This window comes from Echinops telfairi, unplaced genomic scaffold, assembly GCF_000313985.2.
Source record: "Echinops telfairi isolate 266 unplaced genomic scaffold, ASM31398v2 ScPeMD7_443;HRSCAF=831, whole genome shotgun sequence".
NCBI classification, from domain to species: domain Eukaryota; kingdom Metazoa; phylum Chordata; class Mammalia; order Afrosoricida; family Tenrecidae; genus Echinops; species Echinops telfairi.
Window position 1 is genome coordinate 35498615 of NW_022104341.1, and position 27564 is coordinate 35526178.

At 42.5% G+C, this 27564-nt stretch overlaps 1 protein-coding gene across 5 annotated transcripts in view; it reads right to left on the reverse strand.

The window, feature by feature from the left end:
- DNAI3 (dynein axonemal intermediate chain 3) overlaps positions 1–27564 on the reverse strand; it is a 75324-nt gene that overhangs the window by 24749 nt on the left and 23011 nt on the right. For 3 of the 5 annotated variants that reach the window (XM_045292209.1, XM_045292207.1, XM_045292210.1), the window contains exons 6-16: positions 24410–24559; positions 22909–23108; positions 20841–20957; positions 14061–14251; positions 12175–12299; positions 9977–10066; positions 8803–8889; positions 7473–7601; positions 5454–5527; positions 2781–2925; positions 1081–1168 (exon numbers count right to left, since the gene is read on the reverse strand). In XM_045292209.1, the coding sequence (XP_045148144.1) occupies positions 1081–1168; positions 2781–2925; positions 5454–5527; positions 7473–7601; positions 8803–8889; positions 9977–10066; positions 12175–12299; positions 14061–14251; positions 20841–20957; positions 22909–23108; positions 24410–24559 (1396 nt within the window). Of the gene's footprint in view, positions 1–1080; positions 1169–2780; positions 2926–5453; positions 5528–7472; positions 7602–8802; positions 8890–9976; positions 10067–12174; positions 12300–14060; positions 14252–20840; positions 20958–22908; positions 23109–24037; positions 24112–24409; positions 24560–27564 lie in introns of those variants that run through there. The other 2 variants (XM_045292211.1, XM_045292208.1) reach the window with 2 other exon arrangements.

Sequence of the window (27564 nt, forward strand, 5' to 3'; positions counted from 1 at the left end):
TTAATCCTAACTAGTGGGAGGAGCGGGAAAATCACGCCGTAGACTTCTTTGGGAGTAAAGCAGGCCCTGGAAACATGGAGCATTTCGTACATTCAATGCTCGTGCTTTGGAAACATAATAATTTAGAGATTCTAATTTTTCATTTTTTAAAACACGAGGTCATGGATTTTATCTATACAACAGATGATTCCAAAGTGGAATTTTGCTTAAGTTGAATATGGTGCTTATTAGATATCCTGTTATTTAATCGAACATTAAAAAAATGCATAAGTGAAACCCTTTTGATTAGACAAATAGCTTGGGAAAGAGTGCAATTGCTGGTTCTCCTTGGGGATTTTCAGTCTGCATTGCTCTGCAGGTGAGATAGGCGCACGGACTTTTCTTTGAAACGTTTGTAAGCTAACATGAATCGCCTTCTCCTCAATCCATCAAAGATGAAGTGGTTGAATGGAGAAAGTCTTAAAAGTCAAGTGCTCTATTGATTAATTTTTATCATGGTGTTATATAAATATCCCTTTTCCCTATTATATTCGGGCTGGTAATGGTCATTTGTTTCTTAGATATGTTCCATGCTATAGTGTTTAGGTATACTAAACATATTCAGAGTGGGTTTTCTTAAATGCTTTTTAAAAAATAATGAGTGCCCCCAAATACATAAATGTGCTTAATAACGTTGGCAAAACCAAAACTACTGAATTCTGTCAAACCTTTTTTCTGTGCGCAGGTGGTTTTAAGGTGGTGATAGCTCTTACTGTTGTTACCTGCAGTGGACTCAGGGCGACCCCCTGCGGTCCAGAGTAGACCGACTCCATGGGGCTTTCTTAGCTGTACTCGCTATGGGAGCAGTTCACCGGGCCTTTCTTCCGTGACGCTGCCGGGGCGGGTCACCAGCCTGTAGGTTAGCAACCTCACCTGAGGGAGCCACAGAGGCCCCTATGACTGTCCTAGCTATGATAAAGTTCCATATTTGGGGTGGGGGGAGGGATGACTTTCTTCATACTTTTTACAAGTTAGACAATCCGAGTGTATCTCAACCCGCTCGTTCAGTGCCCCTGGAACAAGGCCGAAGCAGTTAGTTACCTGGTGTCTTGTACAGGAGATGGACTTCATTCAGGCTGATCTTGGTCGGACAGTGGTCCAAAGTTGTCTCACCCTTAGACAGCTTTATCTTCCGGGGGAAGATGTGAGAAAAATTATTCCCATCGATACGCAATTTACCGTGTGATTTATGCTTGCCTCTCTGCTGCCTCCAGACTGCTGTTTCCTAACACCTCCTCCTGTCCCCTTTCTCTCCCGGATTCCTAATTACTTTCCCCCAAGACAGCACTACCCGTTTTTACTGCCGAGGCGCTCTGGGGCGGGGGTGGAGAGCTTAGCCTTACTCACAGTGACCCTGTATGGCAGGGAGAAGGGCGCCTGCGAGGTCCTGAGACTGTAACTCTCCACGGGGTAGAAAGCCCTGTCTTAATGCCTAAGAGCGGCTGCTGGTTTTAAACTGCTGACCTCGCAGTTAGCAGCCCAACGCATGACCGCCACACCACAGCGGGGACGAATCTCTGCAAAACCCTAAAGTCCCTTGTTTGTTTGTTGTTTCCCCCGCAAGTGCCTTGCATTCTAGTCCACAAAACAGCCTTGTTATTTTAATATAAAAATCATGTCTTGGTCCTTCTGGTCCCTCAATCTTTCTGAAACTCCCTGGGCGGCCAGCTGGCTCCATCTGCATCCCCTCAGGGGTGCACAAGCCCACGAGTTTCAGACGGGATCTTAGTCTGCACCATGTCCCAGGCCCGAATGAACAAATAAATAAAGAGGCACGTGTTACATTGTCCTTCATCAGCCCCTTCGCACGCCTCTCCTCCAGAATGCTGCTCCACACACTGCACTTTTCTTGTGGCGTTTTGCTTTTAGTCAGTCACGGCTCAATGACTTCTACCTCAGACAGTGTCTCATCTCTTTCCAGTTCCTTCTCTCAATTCCCTGGGGAACGTGCTTACCCCTGTTCGTTCATTCTTGCATTGGGTACATAGAGGACAATGTAATTCTACTGATAGTAATAAATCACAGGAAAAGAAAAGTCTTAAATTTGGAATTAAAATCCTAAGGGGAGAGAGCCATCAACATCAGAAATCCACTCTGCAATTCAAGGTAAGTGCCAATACTTTCTCCCTCAACAACTAGTGTTTTTGTTGTTTATCAAAAATAGAAAAGAAACCATTGGGGGGTTCTGACCTTTCTCAGTCCTAGAAGGACACAGTAGACCTGTCCCACAGGGTTTCCACGGCTGCAAATCTTGCTTAAGCAGATGCCACATCTTTTTCCGGGGGCACGGCTAGCGGGTTAAAACCTTCCACCGCTGGATTGGCAGCTGAGCGCTTTAACCACAGGGCCACCAGGGCTCCTTGTCTAGTCATAGGCATCGCTATGATATTTTTCCTTACTCCTGAGATGTAACATAGATTTTTAAATTTTTTTTTTGCTGTGCAGGTTTAAAATGAGCTTTTCCCGAGGAGCTTGAGAACCTACCAGTTCTCAAGAAACTGATTTTGCAATTGAATACTTATGCAAACCACATATGTAAGTTGTGGCTTGCTTCTACATGAAGAAATACCATATCTTGAGTCCAGGATGTTTGTGATTTCTGGCTTGACTGACGCAGGCATAACAGGAACTCTCACTCCAGTGATTTATGGCCCAGTGAGCACTGGGTTAGTTTGAGCAGGTTTCCTGTGGTGCGTGCTTCCATAAGCAAATCGGGATGGAATCGATCCCATGTGACTGACCTTGGCAAGAGGTTTCCAGGCGAGATCAAGGTGCAGGAAAGTAGACGGTATGTCATAAGGAATTTCAACATTTTCTTCTTTCTTTTTCTCTGCGGGCTGAGGAGTCACTGTTTTCTGTGACCTGACATCCCAAATACATATTGTGCTGGGAAAAAAGGAAGCTCATGTTTTATTTTATTAAGTACTAATAAGAAAAAAAAGTACTAATAAGAAGAAAGGAACCCTGGGGGCATAGTGGGTTGTGTGTTAGGCTGCTAACCTTAAGGTCAGCAGTTCAAACCTACCAGCCACTCCATGGCAGATAGATGAGCCTGTCTACTCCTTTAAGATACACAGCCCAGGAAACCTTGCGGGGCAGTTGTGTTTTGTTATGTCGGGCGGCTGTGAGTTGGATTCGACCAGAGGCAGTGGGCAATAGAAGTGTAACCTCAGGAGTAACAATGCGACTGTGGCTGTATTTAAAGATTTCTGAAACTAAGATTTTTATGAAGTTGGACTGACTGTTAGGCACTTTATAGTTTAGAGGATTATGCGGTGCACATAGTTATTTCCCTGACGAGACTTGAATTTGGAGCTTGATGGAATTATTTCCCCCTATAATAGGTTTATTGAGCTTTATTTTATATGCCATGTAATTCATCCATTCAAAGTATACATACAATTCAAGGATTTGTGTGCATTCAGAGAGTTGTGTAAGCGTCACCACAGTCATCACCTCTACAAGAAACTCCCTACCCGCTCGCAGTCAGTTACTTCTGTTTTCCTCTACCCCCCTTATCCCCACATGTCTCTATTCTGTTTCCATAGATTTGCTTCTTCTGGCCATTCACACCCCTGGAGTCAAACAATCCCTTTGTGACTGTCTGCTGAGGTTACCCCTCAGGCTGCTAGCATCAAGAGCAGCCGTTTGAACCCACCGGGGACTCTGTGGGGAAAGATAGGGCTTTCTGCTCCTCTGAATGAAGGTTTACAGCCTCGGAACCCACAGGGGCAGTTCTACCCTGTCCTGTAGCATCGCTATGAGTTGAAATGACCTATTAGATGCTTCCAAATGTTCTCCAAGCCTGCTGGGGAACATAGAGCTCTCCATCCTATTTCGTGCAACCAACATTAAAATATTTGCTCGGTGAAATGATCATTTTAATGGTTTCATGTTGGTAGATGTCGGTTCTGACCCATAGTGACTGTGTGCACAACAGAACGAGACAGGGCCCGGTCCTGCGCCGTCCTCACCACTTGTCTGTCAGTTTGTTGTACTGTGGTGGCTTGTGTGTTGCTGTGATGCTGGAAGCTATGTCACTGGTATTTCACATACCAGAAGGGTCACCCAAAGTGAACAGATGTTAGTGGAGCTCCCAGACTAACAACAGACCATTGTCTTCATTAAGGAGGAGCTCCCCACTTCAAAGGAAAGAGCTGCTGAAAACTTTATGCATAGCTTAATTGTTGCATAATAGTCCATAGAATCATGTAGGTGACATCTGTTGTTTTTGCTTGTGCAATGGTTTCCACCCTCTTCTTTGGCAAAAGCATTCTAATTGACATCTGGGAACTGCACGCAGCCATGCAGTGACCAACAGGCCGGGTGTCCTGCTAGTCTTTCCTGGTTGGCGTAGTGGGTTCATGGTGCAATAGAGGCCAATCAGACTCTCTCTCCTGTCACTCAGATCTTGCGTAAAGTGACCCATAGATGTAAAATGGCTGCGCTGACTCCTTCAAACAGAAGGAGCTGGTCATCTGCACCTGCTGGTCAAGTCTCTGAGGCTTTTTCCGAGGCCTGAGCCAACTCTTCCTTTGATTTGACCCTGTCATAACTTCCTACCGACAGCACAGGACACTAGATCATGTATACCTTGGAGTTTGCTTTCTGCAGTCTCTCCAGGATTGCTATGCACATAAAATAGTTAATCTATTAAAAATATCCAATAGCATGTTGGGCATAAATAAATGTATTCGCTTAAGTTAAGTTAGTCTTAGTCAATTTCTGTTGCTTGCAATCATAGAACTTTACTCAACACATGTAATGCAGGGCTAACCAAGCCTCCTGCTAAAGGCGCTTGCCTCATGGCTACGCCTGCTGCTGCCAGCACCTATGACTTCATCCCTCCTCTTGGGGTCAAAGCCATTTGGAGTGATAAATGCTTTTCCAGCATTTTGATGCTTGATACGTTCTAACTATACATATATATTTTTAACTTCTTTATGAATTCTTCGTTCTATCAAGTTTCATTTAAATAAATATTTCATCAACATAGTTACCGGGTTGTTTTTCAAAATACTTCTTTGTGTATACACATAATAGAAATGTAAAAGAGTCTTCCCAATTAAATGCTACAAGTCTTCACAACTCCAAGGTAAAATAGAATGAGAATAACACGCATTCTAAATTTACAAATAGGAGAAGGTGAAGCAGTAGAATAACTATGGATAATTACAAGCCATGGAACCTAGTTCACTCTTCTTTTTGCAATATATTTATACCTTTAAAAATATTATTTTGAAAAAAAAAATAAATAAAAATATTATTTTGAAACTAGCAGCTCCCTGTAACATTCCATCCTTTAGTTGCATTAAGTTGAAGTGCTACAATAAAGATCACTCAGGAAATAGAAGACAATGATTTGAGGTGCATTGCATGAATGCTTCTGATAACATGGTGACAAGAAAACATACCAATCTGCTGAACATGTTATAAGCTGACAGCATATTTCACTTCGATTCTCAAAGACAGAGCCCATCCTATTGATCTATTAAAAAAAAAAAAGTTGTAACAAATGAAATAGCAATGATTTTTTCCATAGCTTGACCCTGCCTTTTATCTTCTAAATTTTTGTTCTTTGCCTTAATATTTATAATAACCTTTATCACAGACGTATAATCAAGAAAGGAGGACTAGAAGGAAGGATGGAAGTAGGCAGCCCTGGTGAGGCCTCTCCGTTGCAGGCAGAGGAGGGGCTGCCAACCTCCACTCCAGTGCAGCAACCAACAACTTCAAGCCACATTACCCCTCTCTCCCCCTTTCTCCCTGCTCCACCCCCACCCCCTACACTTCGGAGGCTTTTCTGCTGTTTGAAGTGGGAGACACCCTGGGAGGTTTGCTTTGGGGTCCCAGGTTGGGTTGAGATATTCATCTATAGAAAATATGAGGGGCTGGGGCTGTGTAATGCGGGGGGGTGGAGTGGGGGAATAGGAGGAGGGGTGAAGTGTACATGTTAATGATGTATAAATAGTCACACACATCTTTATACCAAAGGCAAGATTTAGAAAGCAGGTGGTTTTAAAATCAAATCTGATTGTACCTTGTATTTATTTGTTGCCTGTTTTCTGTCATAGATACACTTTGAGATGATTTTTAAAAAGCTGTGCATGCAATTTTGTTTCTTGGGATACTCATTGAATTATTTCTGAGCATGAATTTAAGAAATTGGAATTGTTGATCAGAAAGTTAAAAAATGTCTATGATTCAAGAACCCCTTGTTTAGCTGTATTGTAAACATTTTACGCTAGTTAAACGTTGTAAGCACCAATGTTAGAGTCGACCAGTTTCACTATCTTTTCTAATATAGGATGCTTTTAAAAGTCAAATGAGCATCAAATAGTACATTACTGTTATTTTATTATTTATTTTTATTTGCTATATGGAAGGCTGAATGACTTTTATATTAATTATTAATTGCTTTTATTTAGGGGATATGTCTTTTGCTTATTTATTGGAAATTTCTATATCAAACTCAGCACAATTATTTTCTTCTATTTTGTTTTTTAATTCCTTCTTTTTAATTTAGAAACCCACATAGGTGTCCTGGATCTGTCAACCTATTCTTTTGTGGCATCTTTCAACACAAGGGACGTAGAAAACTAGTCCCACTCCAGAAATCCAACACTCTTGTCTGGCTTTCTCTGTTTTTTCATAATGCAAGATTTTACACTTCCATTTGTAATTCATGTAGAATCAATATTTTTTTATGGTGTGAGTTATTGGTTGGAATGGAGTTCCTTCTCTTATGCTGCGATACTTCCATTATCACACGTTGAAACTATATCTGGGCTATTTACTGTGATACATTATTACTTTAAGAATGATTGCTGCCTCACATAATACAGTTGAGTACTACCAAGTGGTAGTGCTAACCACCTCTCATAACTCTAATTGTTAGACTGTCCTTGGCATTCTCCCCTGCTAATTCTTCAAAGCACATAGCAGCTAGACTCTTGGTGCCCTTTAAGGAAACACTTGGGGAGCTCGGCCAGTTCCCCCACTCACAAAGACCACATCGGTTAGGTGACAGTCCAGCGTTACACTGAGACCCAGACCCAGGGCTAGGCTCCTTCACTGGTTACAATTCTCACCTGCCAACAGCTGGGCACATGCCAGGCAAGCCTGTGTCTCTGCAAAATGACACATTGTTATATATTGCTTCAGGTGGCTTGCCCCCAAAGACAATTTTCAATCCACAAATGTTGAGTGTGATATGCTTTCAATTTCTCTTTACATTTCGTCTTTATTATTGTGTCGCAATAATCTTGACCCTGCCTTTTTTTTTCTTTTAAAGTTGTTATAAACAGTCCAAGCTGTAAGACTGTCTTTATTCTCATCCCTAAGTCAAATGCTGACTAGGCATGTAGTTACCGACAAGAAACCTTCACTTTGGATAAAACCTTCTGGAAGTGTGGTAAGCCATCAATACTCACTTCAAATGTGTTCGACAGCCAGTGTATATCTGTAATAACTTTCTTATGTCCGTTTTCTATGGAAGAGACTGCACAGTGTCTGATATACATTGCTTCCTTATTACTGCCTGGCTCAAGCAGAAACATGGGCTGGAAGAATGTTAAAAGAAAGTTAAGTGCTAGTTTAGGAAAGCTGAACAGTAAATAGAGATTTTATTCATGATATGTATTCCAGTCCCTGGAGGAGGACATGTGTGGTAAAATAGAAGGGCGGCAAAAAAGGCGTGAAGGCATGGTGGATGGACACAGTGGCTGCAACAACAGACTCAAACACAACAATTGCGAGCATGGCACAGGATTGGACAGTGTTACCTTCTGTTTCTCATCAGGTTTTATACACACACACACACACACACACACACACACACATATATACCATATATACTCAAGTATAAGCCGACCCGACTCAGTTGAAGCACCTAATTTACCACAAAAACTGCATTAAAAATGTACTGAAAAACTCGGCTTATACAACAGTATGTACATATATGTGTCAGAAAGTTGGTTGTATATGTGTGTATATATGTATATGCAAGAAGAATACTGAAAGTCCCACGGACTTCCAAAAGAACAGTCTGTCTTGGAAAATGTCCAGCCAGAATGCTCCTTCCGGGCAAGGATGGGGAGACTCCATCTCCTGTACGTCAGATCTAGCAGGAGCGGCCTCCCTGGAGGAGGACATCCTTTTTGCAAACAGCACTCTCTGTGAGTACGGGGTGGACTGCAGCCCAGCCTCTTGGCAGGAGACCTACTGATGTGGAGGCTGGAGGCTGGAGGTGGGGTGGGATGTACAGTATGCGGTGTCAGTCCTTAGTTGAGAGTTGAAGGATTTCCCCAACCCTCCTAATAATCCTCAGCTTCACAAATATCAAAGTATATTATTCTCAGAACAGAATGTGAACCCTTGATTTTATGCATGAGACAATTTCTGCTGAGGTCAGGGAGCACATCCAAACTCACAAGACTATGCCCCGTGCCAGGATACTCGGCCTTTTTGATGAAAGCTCTTTCGCCTGCATTAATTTAGGCAAGACACGTGGTCGGTCCCTTCATTGTACTCGACAATAACCAACAAGTCAACTGCTGGGTTAGAAAAACAATTTGTTTTGTTGTGTTTAATCAAAGATCCTCATCGAAGTGATTTAGGTTATATCCACAAACAGACGTGGAAGCTTGTAGAAAACATTTTTCACCCCCACCCACCACTATCAAGTCTTTATTAAACTTGCACTTTCTGATAAATTCCTTAATGAAAAAAAAAACTGTAAGTAAAAAGTTACAGAGAGCTAACCTTGAGCATGGCTTTTTTACTTCTCGTACCACCCGCCTTAGTGTTTTCTATGCGATCTGCATGGGCTGTTATATCCCACATGACAATCTGAAATAAATAAATGGGGTTATAACGTATTCTTAGGAGATAGATAATGGAATATTAAAGATTAAAGATATATTATCATGTAGCCTAATAAATCAGTAACTGTGAGGGAGAATCCAATTTAGCCTACATCATAAGAAAGACAACTACCACGAGGCAACTTCCAAAGCTAGTAAAAAAAAACTACTATTTAGGTATTTGTAAACACGAGTGTATTTTAAATGCAAGAAAAATACCACATCTTTGCTGAATGAGGCCTCTGCTTTGGGAAGCATTGCTCCTCTTTCTTTGGGAATGTTTCAGGACTGTGGGGATAACTGCTTTAGGACCTACTGGGACCCAGCCTATTCTCCAGAATTAAGTCCATTTGTCCAAAAAGTTTGGAAAATGGTAGTTTCTATTTAACTGAATAGAAGTCCTGGGTAGTGCAAATGGCAGTGCTAACCAAAAGGTTGGAGGTTTGACTCCACCCATAGTGCATCAGACCAAAGGCCTGGCAATGTACTTGCCCCAAACCAGACATTAAAAACCCTATGCAAAAAAACAAAACAGCAGCAAAACCAAACCTAGCCAAAACACCCTCTAAAGGACAGTGCTACTCTGACACACAGGCAGCAACCCTGCATTATAACCAACTTGATGGCAATTGCTATCTCTATGTTTAGTTATGCCTATGTCTCCTCCAGTTTAGTTCAATATGTCTCTAATCTCAGGAAGTAGTAGATACAGATATATTGAATGATATATGGATGTTTTTTAGTCAATTTCTATTTATGTTCTGAATCATGGCCTAACCTCTACCTCCAGGAAATTTTCAGTCAAGACTTCCTGGTCTTCTAGTGCAAGAGGTATTAACATGGTGGGTTTTGTTCTTCCATGTCACCTGATTCTCTCCAGTCTTCGGGGAGCACCTCCAGCCCTGGTGCTTGTCTAGCACAGCTCACAGCCTCGTCCCGGCCTGTGACTGCCAGAGAACCTGTGCTCCCGCCTTCTGCTGAATCGAGTCCATATTTGAAAAGGCTGTCGATCAGACAGAACAGTATGTGGATTGACACATAGCTGGGGAGGAAACTCATAGGTACTTGCCTACCTGCCCATTTATGCAGCCTCCGGCAATGATGTTCGGGTCGCTGGGACAGAACTGGAAGCAGTAGATGTCATCCGGGCTCTCCAGCATCAACTAGAGAAAACCCCACAAAGTCAAGAAAGAGGGAGAAAATCATACATCAGGCTATTTCAGATAGATACCATGACTACAAGATAACATTCAAGCTGAAAACCTCACTGCTATTGAGTCAATTCCAACCCACAGTGACCCTCTAGGGCAGGGTAGACTGGCCTCATTGGGTTCTGAGACTAAGTTTTTACAGGAGTAGAAAGCTTCACTTTTCTCCCTTGGATCGGCTGGTGGTTTCAAACCGTTGGCCCGGTTGTTAGCAGCCCAACACGTAACCCACTCAACCATCAGGGCTTCTCTGAGGATAAAATTAAGACACACAAAAGTTTACTTTCACTAGCTATTTATAAGAAATGTGTATATGGGTTGTATCCTCTCACCAAACTTGTTTAATCTGTATGCTGAGTAAATCATCAGAGAACTTGATCGTATGAAGAAGGGCGTGGCACCAGAACTGGAGGAGGGCGTATTAACAACCTGCGATATGCAGATGACACAACCTTGCTCCTGAAAGTGAGGAGGAATCGGAGCACTTGCTGATGAAGATCAAGGCCTGTAGCCTTCAGTATAGGCTCAATTCATGGTAAGGAAGGCCAAAATTCTTACACCTGGGCCAACAGGTAACATCATGGTGAACAGAGAAAAGGTCGAAGTTGTCAGAGATTTTGTCTTACTTGGATAACAATCAGTGCTCATGGTAGCAGCAGTCAAGAAACCAAAAGACTTATTGCGTAGGTCAGTGGTTCTCAACCTTCCTAATGCCGCAACCCTTTCATACAGTTCTTCATGTGGTGGTGACCCCAACCATAAAGTTATTTTCGTTGCTACTTCATCACTGTCATTTTGCTACTGTTATGAATTGGGCGACCTCTGTGAAAGGGTCATTCGACCCCCAAAGGGGTCACGACCCACAGGTTGAGAACCGCTGCCTTAGGTAAATCTGCTGCACAGGACCTCTTTAGAGTATTGAAGAGCAGGGATGTTTCATCGAGGACTAAAGCATGCCTGACCCACGCCGTGGTACTCTCCGTGGCATCATGCATGTGAAAGTTGGACACTGAATAAGGAAGACCGTAGACGAACAGATGCATTTGAATTGTGGTGCTGGAGAAGAATATTGAAAGTACAGTGAACTGGAAGGACAAACAGATGTTTTGCAAGAAGTAAGACCAGAGTGCTCCTTAGAGGCAAGGATGGTAAGACTTCATCTTACATATTGTCAGGAGAGACCAGTCCCTGGAGAAGGACATCATGGTTGGTCAAGTGGAGGGCAGAGCAAAAGAGGAAGGCCCTCAAGGAGATGGATTGACATGGTGGCTGCATCGATGGGCTCAAGCAGAGGAACGCTGCGTGGATGGCACAGGACAGGGCAGGGTTTTGTTCTGTTGTGCCTAGGGTCACTATGGGTGGGAGCTGACCCCTTGGCACCTAACAACAAAGATGGACTTCTACTTTTGCTTTAGAAGCTGCTTCAGTTGAATTTTCCAGTGAGTAGTGGCTGTGTCCACTTCTCTGCCTTCCATGGGAGGCAAAGGAGACCCCACCATTAGGGGATGCTGTCATTTTATAAACAAAAAATTGACAACCAGATTAGTCTTTCTAAAAGCTATAGAAGGTTAGCTCTGTCATAGTTATTTCTTGTTCTCTGAATACAGAATGTTTGGGCACTCACAAAACAAATAGGTTACAAGAGAGAAGATGAAGATATCCTCAGTGATAATAGTTCAGATTTTAAAATATTACAGAACTCAGAAGGTAAACAAACTCTAGTGCCCAGAGGGTAAGGAGAGGGCCTGGGAAGGAAAAGGAGAGGGCCTTGGAGGGAATGAAGAAGCATGAAGAAAGAGGTATATAAATAATAGTCCACACCAATGCTGCTGTGCATACCACACCTGCATAGTTACTGTCCTCTATAAACTGTAACAAAACAAAACAACCCACCTCACTAAAGACGGCATTCCAGCCATCACAAGGGGGGAGTTAGTTCACTGTTTGACCAGTATGGACCCTGAAGGCCATGATCAGCATCTGAATGGCCCTTGCTCCCTGCCTTACAGAAGAGTAGTCTTAGAAACGGTCTCCCCACTACATGTAGAGCCCTTCTGAAATACCTGTGGGTGTATGGGGTCCGAGAAACTCCAGAAAAGAATCAGGGAGGGCTGCAGCAACAGTTTGCCCGAGAAGTGGATTCTGTCTTCAAAGGTGAGCCGCACGGCTACTGACACGGCTATGAGTCCTGATGGGAAAACCAGGGACCGTGAAAACCTGCAGCAGCAGCAACCAGGATCAGTGCTGTGTGCCAGGCGCTACGCCAAGCGCTTTATAATCGTTAACGCAGTTCATCTTTTGCAACAACCCGATTCTGACCTCTGGTAATAATTTTCAGTTGATAATGGAGAACCTCAGTATGCAAACCCTTTTAGGTGTTTATATTTACATGTGTAAATATATGTGTATATAAATATAAATTAACTATAACTATAAATAAATAGAGATCCCGGGAGGCATTGTCAGGTAAGCACTGGAGTGGTGATTGCAAGGTTGATGGTTTAAATCGACCAGCTGCTCCACGGGAGAAAGATGAGGCTTTTTGCCCCCTTACAGATTGTCGATGTGCACTTGCTGGCAGCGGGATTTCAGTTTGTTCTGTTTTCAGGCAGGTGCACTCATTTTTAACAGAAGACAGCATCCTCTGGGTGTCACTTTTGCCAGAGACCCCTAATGACAGCTGTTCAACTAGCCCTTATCGAGCATCTGCTTTTCCTCATTTATCGATACTTCCAGAAGCATATTGTTTAAAATAAAGTTGTTCTTCAGCCCACCCTCTGCCAGTGAGTTGACCCTGACTCATGGCAGCACTGTGGCACAGAGCAGGGCTGCCTCTTTGGCTTTCTGAGACTGTACGTCTTATAGCCTCACCTTTGTGTTGCAGAACAGCTGGTGGGTTAGAACCACCAAACTTTCAGTCAGCAGCTCAACATGTAGCCCCTGATCCCACCAGGCTCCTTCGCATTTCGGTAACCAACACTGGATAGTTCTAGGAAAAGAGTTGTTTCTCTCTTTTACTAAGCACACACAGCTCTGCCACTAGCAGCAAGGCTGGCGTTTGCATCTAAGGCCCAGGAAAGGAGTGACGGCTGCCTTGAAGGCCAGCGTGCTTGTTTTGCGACGCCGACTGTGAGCTGAGCTCCTTAGTCATTCCCAAAATAACCAAGCGAGTCGCGTGCAGTCGATTCCATTACTTCTTATTTGTAGCTATCCAATGGACGCCAACTCAAGTGACCTCATAGGACGAAGTAGGATTGCCCCTTAAGAGTCCCAAGGCTGTCAGTCTTCATGGAAGCAAAGTGCTGCATCTTTCCCCCATGGAGGGTCTGGTAGGTTTGAAATGCTCACCTTGCCATCAACAGCTGTGTGCTAAAACCCCCGTGCCACCAGATGCGCAGGGAGATACTTCACATAGCAATGACGGTGACCGTGACAAAGACTAACCTCACCAAGTGGGGGGTGGAGAGCAGCTGCCGGGATCCTCAGTGCTGTGGGACTGGAGACTGAAATCACCTTTTGGAAAACGTGTTAGTCGTTCTTAAAAAAGTATGAAGCCTACAACAAAGGGTAATGAATTCTGCCCACTGTGCCAGGGACTTTCATGGCTTTAAAATGGAATTTCCTGAGAGGCAGGAATTCCCCCAGGCTTGGGCACCCCCTCAGTCTGAAGAGTTGGCCGCCTTCTATATAGCTACCATACGACCCAGCCGTTCCACTCCTTGTGTTTACCAAGAGCAAGAAAGCTCATGCTCAAGCAGACTCCCTCCCTGTGTTGAGCTTCAGGCTTCTTGTTGCAAAATGGAACTGCCCAGAGTGACAAGTGATTGGTTGGTGCCTGGCACACAGCAAATGCAAGATATTTTTATCGCTAGTTTACAGTTTTATGCATCAAGGATATAGACAAGTTTGCTGTCATCTGAAAAGGAAGTCGCAGTCACGTCGGTCTCACCCTGGATCGTTGGGTGCCAGGAGACGCAGGTGATTGTCTTCTCCATGAGATTGTGGAGGTCGGTGAAGGACTGGTACTCTTTCAGGTAGGTATCACTCTTGTCCCCATAGGTGCCTTCTTCCTCAGCCAGGTACCTCCAGTCATCAACAAATGTGTTCATGATTTCATTCTGCTGCAGGGCCAGTTCAACACTTGTTTTTGTAAAAGGAAAACAATTAAGATGATGAATTTAACAGTCAATGACCCGACTCCTTCCTTAACACTAAAACAAAAAAATGCTCTCAATTACCTTTAGTGACTAATGATGAACTCATTTCCAATAAATGACTGAAAGAGGAAGAAAGATTCGTGGGGTGTGCTGCTCAGAATGTATTTCAGGAAAGAGCTTGCTGTTGGGCTGCGAGGAGCTGCAGCCCCATCACCCTCTGCCTCGGTCTCCCAACTGAGGCCAGCTCTTCTCAGGACAGAGACTGGGCCCAGGGGGAGGGGCGCCGGGGCTGCGTCTGCACTGCTTGGTTGGGGTCCTCCAAAGGCCATCTGGCCCTGGAGTCTCTCTGGGTTGATTGAGACGACCCACCTGAACAATCCTGCAAGCTCTTCTTTTATTTTTCAAAGTGGAAGCTTCTGTGTTTGCCATCACTTCCCGAAAATCCCAAACTGACAGAGTAATTTTCTTGGGTGCCATCAGTCCCAAATGATGACTTATACTCAATGCAAACCAAACTCCCTGCCCTCAGTCAGTCTGGCTCACAGGGAGCCCCTAGGACAGGGGAGGATTACCCCCTGGTGTTGCTGTGTCTCTGACTTTTTATAGAAAGCCTCATCTTTCTCCTGAAGAGGTGCTGGTGGTTTTGAACTGCTGATTTTGCTGTTAGCAGCCCAACTTGTAACCACTATGTCACCAGGGCCCCTGGATACTAAATGAGGGCACTTCACATTTGTACACACATATGAGGGGCCTTTAAAAAGGTCATGGAAAAAGCGGACTTAAAAAATAACAGGTTTTCCACAAACTTTCTGAAGGCCCATGTACATATATGTAAGCCCTCTGAGACATTTGTGTCCACTCAATTATGATTCATGGGGACGTCGTGTGGTATGAAGTTGGACTAAGCTTTCTATGGTTTTCTCGTCTAATCTTTATGGACGCAGATTGCCAGGCTCTCCTCCAGTGCTGCTGGTGGATTTGAACCATCCACTTTTAGGTTAGTAGTCAAGTGTAAATCATTTGGGCCACCCAGTGAACTGACATGAATCATAGACATACATATGCCCATATACACATATACAACTGAAAACAATCAAAGATTCCCAACAGGGGAGATTTGGAGTCTAGAAATACAGAGGGTGCAGGGGAGCCTCCCCTGGTTACTACAATGCCTGGGAGGTGTATTATGTCTAATTACATTGCTAAGCTCTCTGTAATGCAGAGGATAGTCTCTAAAATAAAGAAGTATCCTATTAAAAATGTTCATATTGCTCCTTTGAGAAATGATTTGAGTTCTAGCCTTGTCGCTTTATAATCTAGGGATACTAATTTGATAGGTTCCTGGTGAAAGTAATTTGGGTACCACAGTGAAATGAAATTTCTTGATGTGGTTCTTCATCCCAAGTCTCTCTAATTCTCAAAAAATGAATGGGTGGGAAAATGCAAATAATGCATCGAGGATTCTAACTCAGGGATTGGTCAGTTTTGCCATTCCATTGGGTGTAGAGTGAGCCATTTCAGAAGCATGACCTTCAGGGGAGAACCACCCGCAGAGGACAGGTGTGCATGTGAGAGCCCTGCCTGAGTGGTGGAGGCACCAGAGGCCACAGTACTGAGACAAAGCAGTAAGCTTCCTGGCTGGGCAGGAGGCTGACTTGCAGAGTGGGGTGCATATTGAAATACCACCCAGGGTTTACCCTAATAATCCAAAGTACAAATATCTTCTCTTTTAAGTGGTAAGGATAAACTAATAATAATATAAAGATAAAAACACAAATCGTGAGTAGAAAAGACCACCCACCACCAACTTAAAAAGCCAGGGAAGCATTTTTTGTCATGGAACATGCAAGAGACACTTGCTCCTAGAACAATAGGGAGGTCAACTGACCAAGTATCAAGTTCAAGCCAGCAAAGTCAAGAATACAATGATCCCTGTCTGATAGTAAGACTGTTCAAGACCCTTGCTTGTGTCTAGAGGGGATCTACCAGCAGCTTAATCTGACTCAATACTCTGCAGGTGAGTTTTGGGCTCCCACTGTCCACTATAGCCTTCTACTAATTGAATATTCCAAAGTACAAATAGCTTGTGTGTGTGTGTGTGTGTGTGTGTGTGTGTGTTAATGGGTGTGGTAAGCTCAATGACTGGTTTCAATTATGAACCCCTTGAAATAAGAAAACGCACTCTACCTGACAGTGAAGATAACATTTTAAAACATGCAACAAATAGGTACCCCTAAAAAATTAAACAAAGGGACCATTTGTTTAATTGCTATTAAACATTGATGACTACCTTTCACTACTTAACAGAATACTCTTGGGTTAAAGTCTTCTTGTAGTCTATGTCTCAGAATGGAAGGATCTAGGATCTTCCTACTTAAATTGCGATCAATTAAACCAGTAATATTAGCCTGTCCTGGGAGTTTGCTGGGACCTGCAGAGTCAGAACACATTTTCACAACATTGCATTGACATTTGTGGACATTGACACTCCCCTTTCTTCCCACTCAGCCCGAACAGGGAAGTGATTCACGAGGAAAAAGTTTCTTCATTTCCCATGTGGCTCCTGAGAGCGAAGAACTGGAAGCTCTCTAAAACCGAGTTTAAGCCTATAAATATCAATTGTTTTTATCCCTAAATGAAACTTCTTAGTTGCTTTGCAAATTCCCTTGAAATTTCTTCTTGTTTTTTCTTTTGCAAAGAATAATCCCATTTAGGAGCCCTGGTGGCACGGTGAGTTAGTAGTGGACTGTGAACTGCAAGGTCAACAGTTCAAAACCACTGGTTGCTCCATGGTGGAAAGGTGAGGCTATCGACTACTGTAAAAATTAGTCTCAGAAAGCCACAGGAGGAGTCCACTCTGTCCCATAGAGTTCCTAGGACTCAGACTTGGATACAATTTGACTCGATGGCAGTGAGTTTGGGTTTTGGAGTGTTCAGCAGCCCTGGATGCACCGTGCAGTAAGCTGTTGGACTGCTAAGCTCAACTGGCGCTTCGAACCAGCAGTTGCTCCCTGGGAGTCTCAAGAGGCTGTCTGCTCCTCTAAAGATTGACAGCCCAGGAAACTATCGGGCCACCGCGTGTCAGAATTAACTAGATGGCAGTGGGTTTTAGGTTTATAAAGGAGCCTTGGGGGTGCAGAGAATTAAACTTCAGGTTGCTAACAGAAAGGTTTCTCTGTGGGAGAAAAATGTGGCAGTCTGCTTCCACAAAGAGTTACGACCCTAGAAATGCGATGAGGTAGCTCTGCTCGTCCTACAGGGTCTCCACAAGTTGGTATCCACTCAACCTTCGTGAGTCTGGTTTTGAGTTTAGGTTAGCTTTGGATAAAATTTGGTGAGAAATATTTTTAGAATTAATTTCTAAAAAAGTTTCTTCCCAAATAAACGTGAAAAAATATATATTCTTAAAATTACCTTGCCAGTGAATGACACGTAACACAACCTTTTTTGAATCATTAATACAATTTTGAATTCGATTCTCCCTAGGCACAGTGAACAACTTTTTAGATTTTCTAGAATCTTCTGGGCCTTTAATCCAATCTGAGAGAGCTAATGATGTGTTCCTTAAAATAAAAATTTAAAAGGCTTAACTATATAGAAACTAGACCAGTGAATTTTTTTTACTTTGGGAACAAAATGGAAGTCAATAATTGGGTGCAACTGGCAGACTAGTGCACCATTGGCTTCACCTCTCTGCCCTCTATTAGCACCTGGATGCTACCTGTCAATTTCCTCCTCTAGTTAGACACCCCATGGATCCTAGCACCAGTGTAGGAGAGTCTTGAAAACACCTCTCTTTCAGAGCCAGTAAAAGTGACAGTAACACAGAATTAGCCATCGGAGTGAGACACCCAAATGAGTTCAGATTCTTATTTACGAAGGTTTATTTTTTTGCAAATTCTTATCATCATCATCATCTTCTTCAGCCTTATCATCTCATAAAAGTCAATGACAAGTTAGTTACCCAGACTTAAGAAGGAAGTGGAGAGAACACTTGATTAAAAGCAACCATGACATATGCAAAACAATTGAGAATTTAATTAAGAATCTTACCACACTTACTGTATGTACTCTTCTAGGTTCGTGTTGCATTGCATGTGATCTTGGGTTGGGAACCCTGGTGGCGGCATGGTCTCCGAGTGAGTCAGTGATCAAACCCACCAGCCCCCGCGAGGGAGAAGAGGAGGGCTTCTGCTCAAGGAAAGTTTTTGTTTCTAATTTAAATAATTTTATTGTGTTTACACAGCAAACGGGGTTCTAATTTAACAATTTCCATGTCAACTTGTTCAATGACACGTGTTACTTTTCTTAAGCCAAAAGAAAGTAGAGAACAAATTAAAACTGGGCTAAAAGAGAAAGCACATAAGATGTGCTATTTCCCCCTAAGTATATCTGCACTAATTCCCTTTCTGATGCACTCTGTCTGAGGACAGGGCTTTTAATATCTCAGGGGATTGAGTAGAAGCCTTTCCCCTGTAGGGTCTCTGCAGATGTATTTTTGGCTTCCACTGTCTTCCATACCCTTCTCTAAACCAGATGCTCAGATGTTAAGCTCGAATACATTCCCTTCCTCTGATCTTGGATTTTGTTATTTGCAGTCTTTAGGTCACACAAGGCTGAAGTGCTTCTTCCATGTGAGCATAGCTGACACATCGCTTAACTGGCTGCTTCTTTTTACGACCCCAGATGCTCTTCTGCCTGAGAGCTGGGCGCCATTTTATTTCTTCACTAGACTCTGCTGTAGTATCGTGAGCTCTCTATGAAAGTATTGAGGAGGACCACATCAGAAGGACTGATTCTTCTCGGGTTAGGGCACCTGGTTAAATGCAAGCTCATAATCCACTCATACATCTAAGGTGAATATAAACCCCAGTTCCACTTCAGTGGTAGCATTATAAGTTTTTTGAGAGATATTATAAGTGATCTCCAGGGAGCCTTTAGTGATTTTAATAATAGTATTATTAAACTAGGCACTAGTATAGAATTTAGAATATTGTTGAGATGGAGGAAGTATGGGTATAGAGGAAGTCTTTTTACATGAGATGTTCACTTATATATATTAAAAGCTTGAGTGACTGAATCCTGTTTAAGAAAACAGTGAGGATTAGATACAGAGTGTAAAGTTCAATATCACTCATTCACAGTGGTGGGTGCACAACTGACACGTCTTAGAAAACTAAGAAAATATGGAAGTACCGCATATACAGTAGTCTTAATTTGCCTGTTATTAGGCAAGACGTTTGGCTAGAAGCCCAATGATGTCCGGTTCCTCGACCTATGCAGCCATTTTTCTCTTCCCTCCCTAGGGCAGCAGAGCCGCACGTCCAAGGGAGTAGATTAGCTCCTTTACTCTGCAACAGTTTATTTTTGTTTGTTTTCTTGTTTTTAAGAAATAGTTATGGGGAATTCTAATGTGTAACAGTTTTATTGGCATATAATTTACATATCATACAATTCAATAGTTTAATCATATTAAGAAGTGTTGTGCGGTCATTACCATGATCAACTTTAGAATGTTTTCTTTCTTGTGTTTATTTTTATTAGCTACCCATTTCCCCCAACCTCGTCTGCCATACCCACAAGAAACCATTCATCCAGTTATTGTGTCTCTAGATTAACCTATCCTGGATTTCATATACATAAAAGCATACCAAAATTTAAAACAACAACAAAGTACAACAGAGAAAAACCTTAATGGAAAAGAAAGCAGAAAATATTGAAAACTAAAACAAACGAGTCAATAAGGAGATCAAATGGTAAGTTGTTAAATTTTAATCTATCTGCATGTGTAGTTGTAATCCACTTTCCAATGCACGCTGCTTGACAGCAAGGTCATTTACATCCCTGCCACAGGCTTCTTAAAGGTAAAGTCTGGTTCATTTAGTGAGTTTTCCAACACAGGTATTTCTGATGTAGCCCATGTAGTATGTTGTCCACCTCAAGAGGACACGATCTATAAAGCCCAGGTAGCCTATAGGATGGGGCCTTGGTCACCACGGGATGGGAAGAGCCTGGGTTAAACGTGTCTGATTAGCCAGATGCTCTCAGGAGGACTGTCTCCCTTGGGGAACCATAGAGGCAATGTCAAGCATATTTTCCAAAGGCAAGCTGCCCTCTCCTGCAGGACAGAAAGTGAGAGCATCCCCTCTGAGACAGACCCCCGTCGCCACCACCGCCACATCACATGGACTCTGGTTTTCTCCTTTTCCCTCCTGAGGAGGAGATGCGGTGAGATCTCCACGGGGGAAGTGGTCTTGGTGACGCACAACTCAGAGAGTGAAAGATGGCGCTTGCGCGGCTTTTTGCAGCCTCAGAAACTATGGACGCTCTGCCAGACCGGTCACTATGAGCGAATCACTTGATGGCAGTGGCTTTGAGCTTTGATTGGACTGGGAAATCTCAGCTGTTACTTGGGAAAGAAAGAATGAGATTCTAAAGACTGAGTGTGTCGTATGCTTAGATAGCTGTCTCCATAGTTTCTAACTAAACACCACATATGTAACTGTAGATTAAAATCTATTATTATAAAAGACATTAACATTCTATTTTAATATTTAATATACAATTTTTACCTTACAGATGTGTTGTTAAGAAATTCGGCCAAAGATTTTGATTGTCCAAGTTCCTCTTTTACCTCTTCTGAGAATTCTCTCGGTTGATATTGTGTACTAGCATTTTTGGGATATGTCCTGATATATCAAATAAGATTGAATACCAAAATTAGATAAAAAAAAGCAAATACAGATCACCATAGTTCGAAGCTTTGCTTGGTGATAGTACTAGTATATTATTTTATGTTTCCATTTTTCTTGTGGACTATAGTATTTTTTCTTAACCTAGACAATTGATATTGACTTCCATTAAGGCCATTTGTATTTCTCTTTCGCTTGCTTTGTCAATGCCTCCCTCCTACTGTAAACATGAAAGTGAAGACTGCATTGGGATTCATGACAACAGGCTCCGTCCTGGCCAACTTCTTCATCTGCAGGCGTTCTATTCTCTGCTCTCCAATCAATACGCCTTGGCCCATCTTATTTTAAAAGCCTCTTCCTTAATAAAGACTCCTACTGTCTGCCACGGAGAAAACACTACCCTCTACCTTCTACTAATCCCTCCATTCTATCCAGTCTTGTCTCCTCACAGGCCCCCACAAATTGCTCTTCTCACCCCCCTGAATTGTTCAGATCATTTCCCCCATCTGTCTATAATCCATGGTGTGTCTTCCTTAAGCATAAAATATACATCTGAAAGTATCTAAAAAGTTAACAAAACATCAATCCCGCAAAGATGTATAGCTTAGCATCTTCAAATTGACACAATCTTCAAAATCGAGCTTAAGCCCACAAAACATTCCTGCTACAAATATATTTTTAATTAATTCACTCATTGGAGAAATTTCTTTTTTATAAAATCATTTTATTAGGGGCTCATACAACTCTTATCACAATCCATACATACATCAATTGTGTAAAGCACATTTGTACATTCATTACCCTCATCATTCTCAAAACATTTCCTCTCCACTTAAGCCTCCGGCATTAGGTCATCATTTTTCCCCTCCCTTCCCGCTCCCCCCTTCCTCATGAGCCCTTGATAATTTATAAATTATTTTGTCATATCTTGCCCTGTCCGATGTCTCCCTTTACCCACTTTTCTGTTGTCCGTCCCCCAGGGAGGAGGTCACATATAGTTCCTTGTAATCGGTTCCCTCTTTCCAACCCACTCTCCCTCTACTCTCCCAGTATCGCCACTCTCACTACTGGTCCTGAAGGGATCATCTGTCCTGGATTCCCTGTGTTTCCAGTTCGGATCATGATAGTGGGGGCGGGGAGGAAGCATTTAGGAACCAGAGGAAAGTTGTATTTTTCATCGTTGCTACATCGCACCCTGACTGGCTCGTCTCCTCCTCGAGACCCCTCTGCAAGGGGTTCTCCAGTGGCCTACTAATGGGCTTTGGGTCTCATTGGAGAAATTTCATTCAAGAGTCTACTGTGTGAAAATACTATGGCAGACAAACAGAGGAGTAAAAAGTGGACAATCAGTTCTATGGTACAGATACCCCTAAGATCTAGTGGAGACAGAGTCTTCCAGGAAAAGAGCACTGAAATGGACTTGTCAGGATGAAGAGGGATGCTCCAGGTAGACAAGGCAGCGATGGACATTTTACGAGAGGGAGGAACAGCATAGGCAAAGGCAGAGAGACGGGGAAGTGTCTATTTGCTCGAAATGAGAACATTAGCTAGAACACTGAGGACTTTTCTGGAAACAGGCAGTGATGAGGCTAGAGACGCAGTCCATGTTGGATCACAGAGGAAGGAGGACTGTGTATGGCACCTTCAGTCACATGGATATATTTCTGTAAGTGATGGAGTGCTAAAGGAGACATTTAGGCAATGAAGCAACATCATCCAATGTTATCTTCAATAATGACCCTCAGGTGGGTCGTTCAACGTATACTGGGTTTGAAAGCAAAACAAATTAGGAGGCCATGGTGATGTTCCAAGCGAGGGAATTGACCTGCTTTGTGGAATTTTATGCCATTATTACCAATCCCTGCCTATTCTAAGGATCTCTCAAAATATTCATGGAAGTTGCTAGATTTTACTGTAAATGGCTTTCAAAACACATAAACATGCTTACCATCTTGTCTGAGTAGTTATGTCATTGATTTTGGGGACAACTTGCAAGCCAATATCTTTCTCACGTTGTTGAATGGTAAAGTTTTTATCTGGGTAGGCTGTACATTCAATATAGGCATCTTTGACGACAGAAGCATTAAAGTCACTGAACTTAATGGGTCTTCCAAATTCATTTCGCTTCCGAGTTATCATATATGTAATCTGAAACACATTAAGCAGTAAAGGTAGCTGTGATAGTTAGGTTTGCTGTGCCAACCTGGCCAAAAGGAAGCCGTGGGATTAATCAAGTCACAGTTTGATTGGAGGGCAGAGAGATAAATGGCTCTGTAAGGCCCACCCTCTTGCTCTCCGGCGATTGGAGTGTGCTGCTGCCTTAGCTAGATCTCTGCATCAACCTGTGAGCTACACTACTTGTGGGCCACGCCAACTCATGGATCATGTTGCTACAGCTTGCGTCTCCTTTGAGACCAGCTTCATCATGGTGCTGGTGCATACATCGCTTGAGCTGGAGGCCGGTGGATCCTGTCGCCTTGCATTTCTTGAGTTTGATATCCCATCCAGGCCTGCTTTGCTAAGCTCCTGAGCTACTGGCTGCTGCTGATCCACCCTGCTGTTTGCTGCCTGTGGGCAGCCCCTGCCTGTCTTGCCCCAGGGAGGTCTCTGGTGTCTGCTTCCTTGACCTTGGAACTGGCAGCCTATGTGAGTTGAAGGACTTCCAGTATATTAACTGTTCCACGGAAGTGAGTGGAATCGAGCCCTCTGTACTGCTGTGTGGACTAATTAGCTGTTATATTCCTTCTTGCTGCATTATATACATGAACCATAAATGTCCTGGTTTTGTTTCTCTAGAGAACCCTGCCTAATGAGTCAATCTCCTGGAGAAAAATGGATGCATAGTAGACAATGGTGGTGCTCAGCCTGGATCCTCTCAGTTCCCTTTGCACACATTCCCTGTGGATCTCTAGCTCTGAGTGCTCTCGATTCTAATGGCCAGCATGGCTGCTTCTCCTTGGAAGAGTGCTCTAAGACTGTAGGCAACCCTTTCCTACAGGTACAAAGAGCAGACAGTGACTAGCAGTGTGGTGTCTTGATCACTGACCCGGTGGCGTACGCAAGCCTTGTTCCCTTACCTTGGTTTGCAGTAACCATGACGTGAAATTCATAAGCCAGGCTTCCCCTGCAGGTTCAAACAAAAACCTTCTCTGCTGAATTTGCATCTACATCTCCAATCTTGGAGGGTTTCCTCCGCTTGCCGGGGCTGCCATCTTTCTCACTGATGCGTGGGATACCTTCCTAATAAGTCGGTACCTCATAAATCCTTCTCTCAGGGGCTGTTTCTGGGACCTGCACCAAACGCGGTGGCCATTCTTCTGTCAAAAAGAACCACATCCCACAGCAAACCTACCATTTTCACGGTTACTATGAAACCCTCAGGTATCATTGTTTTTTAGCTACAGGGAGGGAGGTTTCTGACTGAAGGGCGTCCTATGTAAACATCTGACCTGCTTTGTAGATTCTTCAACCGATTCTTCCACAATTTCCTTTTCACTGCCCAGAGAAACCCATGGTTTAGAGACGGGTGGCTTGTAATAAACGATGTCTTCAGGAACATACTCTTTGTGTTCTTCAAGTTCTTCTGGTACTTCAGGGGGCTAGAATGAAATCAACAGCATTCAAACATACAGCGCCACATTCATTATAGCTACATTATACATTTCGCAATAATTTTTTATAGAGAGTCACTCATTTTATTATTTGTCTTCCTTGTCTCATGCTTTTGAATTAAGAGTAAGAAGCTAAGAGGAAAAAAGGAAGAAGCAAGATTTATCAAGGGCATGGAATGAGGATATGAGGAAAATATGAGGGAAAATATATGACAAGAAAAAAACAAAAATAAAATTAAGAAAACAATAATAAAAAAGAAAAAACATGTACTGCCATGGTATATCTTTACTAATATGGGATGATAAAACAGTAATTAGATTTAAGCTCCTTCACTTTACTATAATGTTCTTTGCCAAAAGAAACGTGTGCTGTCCAGTCAATTCTAACTCACTAAACAGGAAGAACTAATGTTTCCAAGGTTGCTCGGTGCCCTTGAGTTAGCTCTGAAACACTGCTTGAGCCCGTCTCCGGCAGTCATTGTGTCAGTCCGGCTCCTCGGACATCTTCCTCTTCTTTGCTGACGCTCCGCTTTGCCAAGCGTCAAATCTCCGCTGCCCTTCCTCAGTCAGTGCCCAGCTTTCACACGCGTGGAAGGGGACTGGAGACACCTGGCTTGAGTCAGGCACCCCTTAGTCCTCAGGGTGACAGCTTTGCTTTTTAGCAGTTCGAAGAACAATGCAGATTTGCCCAATGAAATATGTCGTTTGATTTCTTAATTTCTTATTCCATGAGTAAACTGAAATCCTTGACAACTTTTATCCTTTCTCCATTTATCATGGCATTGTCTATTGGTCCAATTGTGAGGACATTGTACTTCTTTAATTGAGTTACAAACCAAAGGTTGTAAGCTTTGATTTTCATCAGGTCCTTCTGGCTTTCAATAAGCAAGGTGTGTCGTACATATTGCAGGTTGAGAAGGTTTCTGATATTGATTCTGCCTCCTTCATATGAATATAGTCTACTTTCTCATACTCTTTGCTGAGCATGCAGATTAAATAAGGCTGAAAAGACAGACTCACTGCCTTCGAGTTGATGGCAACTCCTGTTGACCCTATAGGACAGGTAGAACTCCCCTGTGAGTTTCCAAGACTGCCACTGTTTATGGGAGTAGAAAGCCCCACCTTTCTCCCTTGGAGTGGTTGGTGTTTTTGAATTACTGACCTTGCAGATTGAAGCACAACACATAACCACTATGCAACCAGGGCTTCTGAATAACAATAGTAGACAGATATTTCAAAAAAGTTCATGGAAAAATTCCATTGTTTTTAACTTCTACTTTTCCACAAAATTTTTGAAGGCCCCTCATTTTTATGAATGCTTACTACAACTGCTTCTGAGAGTAAAACAATGGACAACCAAATAACTATTAATAGCGGACTCAGTTGGTAAGTTGTGGAAGAATCATACAATCAAATCCCATGAAAGAGCTCCCCCCCAAAATCCTCAATCTACATACAGCTCAATGTATCAATCAATAGGAATAAGTCTGAGTTTTATCATCTAAATTGCAGGATTATTTGCATAGTATAATATGATTTATGTCAGTTTTAAATCAATAAAACACTATTTGTGAAGCATACTACATATAAGGTAAAAGTATAAAACCATAAACAAGAAAAATATGCACCAATTTCATAATCAACTTGATGGCCATGAATTTTTTTATCTATATATTAACAAATCATTTTATTGGGGGCTTTTACAGCTCTTATAACAATCCATATATTAATTGTATCAAACACATTTGTACATATGTTGCCATCATCATTTTCAAAACTTTTTCTTTCTGCTTGAGCCCTGGATTTCAGATCCTCTTTTAGCCCACCCTCCTACCCTTGTGGATCCCTGATAAATTATAAATTATTATTATTTTCATATCTTACACTGTCCACTCTCTCCCATCACCCACGTTTCTGTTGTTCATCCCCCTGGGGTAGCAGGGGAGTTTGTTTGATTTTAATAGGAAGGAGTAAGGAAAAAGGAATTAGGAAGGCCATAAGAGGAACTAAAACACTATAACATTTTCATTTCAATTTTAAAAGCTTTGACGTGACTGTAAGATTAGCATTTGCTAATTCTGGGTGGTGATTATTTTAGTATTTGCTATACTGTGCTTTACACTTTTTGCATATTCAGAATATCTAACTATAACAAAATAAACAATCATAAACACCATAAAATATTTTTAAAATTAAAAAAATCAATTTATTGGGGGCTCTTACAACATTCCATACATCAATTGTATCAAGCATGTTTGTACATATGTTGCCACCATCATTTCCAAAACTTTTTTTCTACTTGAGCCCTTGGTATAAGCTCTTCTTTTTTCCCTCCTTCCCCCACCCTCATGAATCCTTGTTCAATTATATATTGTTCTTATCATTTTGTATCTTACATTGTCCATTGTCTCCCTTCATCCAATTTCTGTTATTCATCCCCCTCGGGGGTGGAGGTGAGGGCTATATATCCAACCTTGTGAATATTTAAAATTTTAAGGCTAAGTGAAAGATTATTATTGTTATTTTAGAAAACCACTTTAATTTTCTTTAATTGCTGAAAGGCTCTTTGGCTGGTGCAATTTCCCACATTTCCATCATTTTGCTTGCAAACCACCCCAAAGTCTTACATTCTCTGTTATACATTGTTCTTGACAAATTTAAGAATCCTAGGTTGTAATCACACAGGGTATTGTCAGAAATTATGAGTATCTAAGTGATTTTTTTTTAAGGCATTGCTATTTTTCTACTTCTGTTTTTAAATTATTTCTAACCGTTTCTAAAGACACGGTCACACCTCCCTGAAGCGTGGCTTCTTCACGTGGCAGTCTCGCCAAGAGCTCCTGAACTCGTGTTCAGCCTGTCACCTGGCTGTGGACCTGGTCCTGGCAGATCTGTCTGCAGCAGCTGCTGCTGCTGCTTCTGCTGCTTTTCAAAGTAAGCCCTCCTCTCCTCTCCTCTCCTCTCTCTCCTCTCCTCTCCCCTCCCCTCCCCTC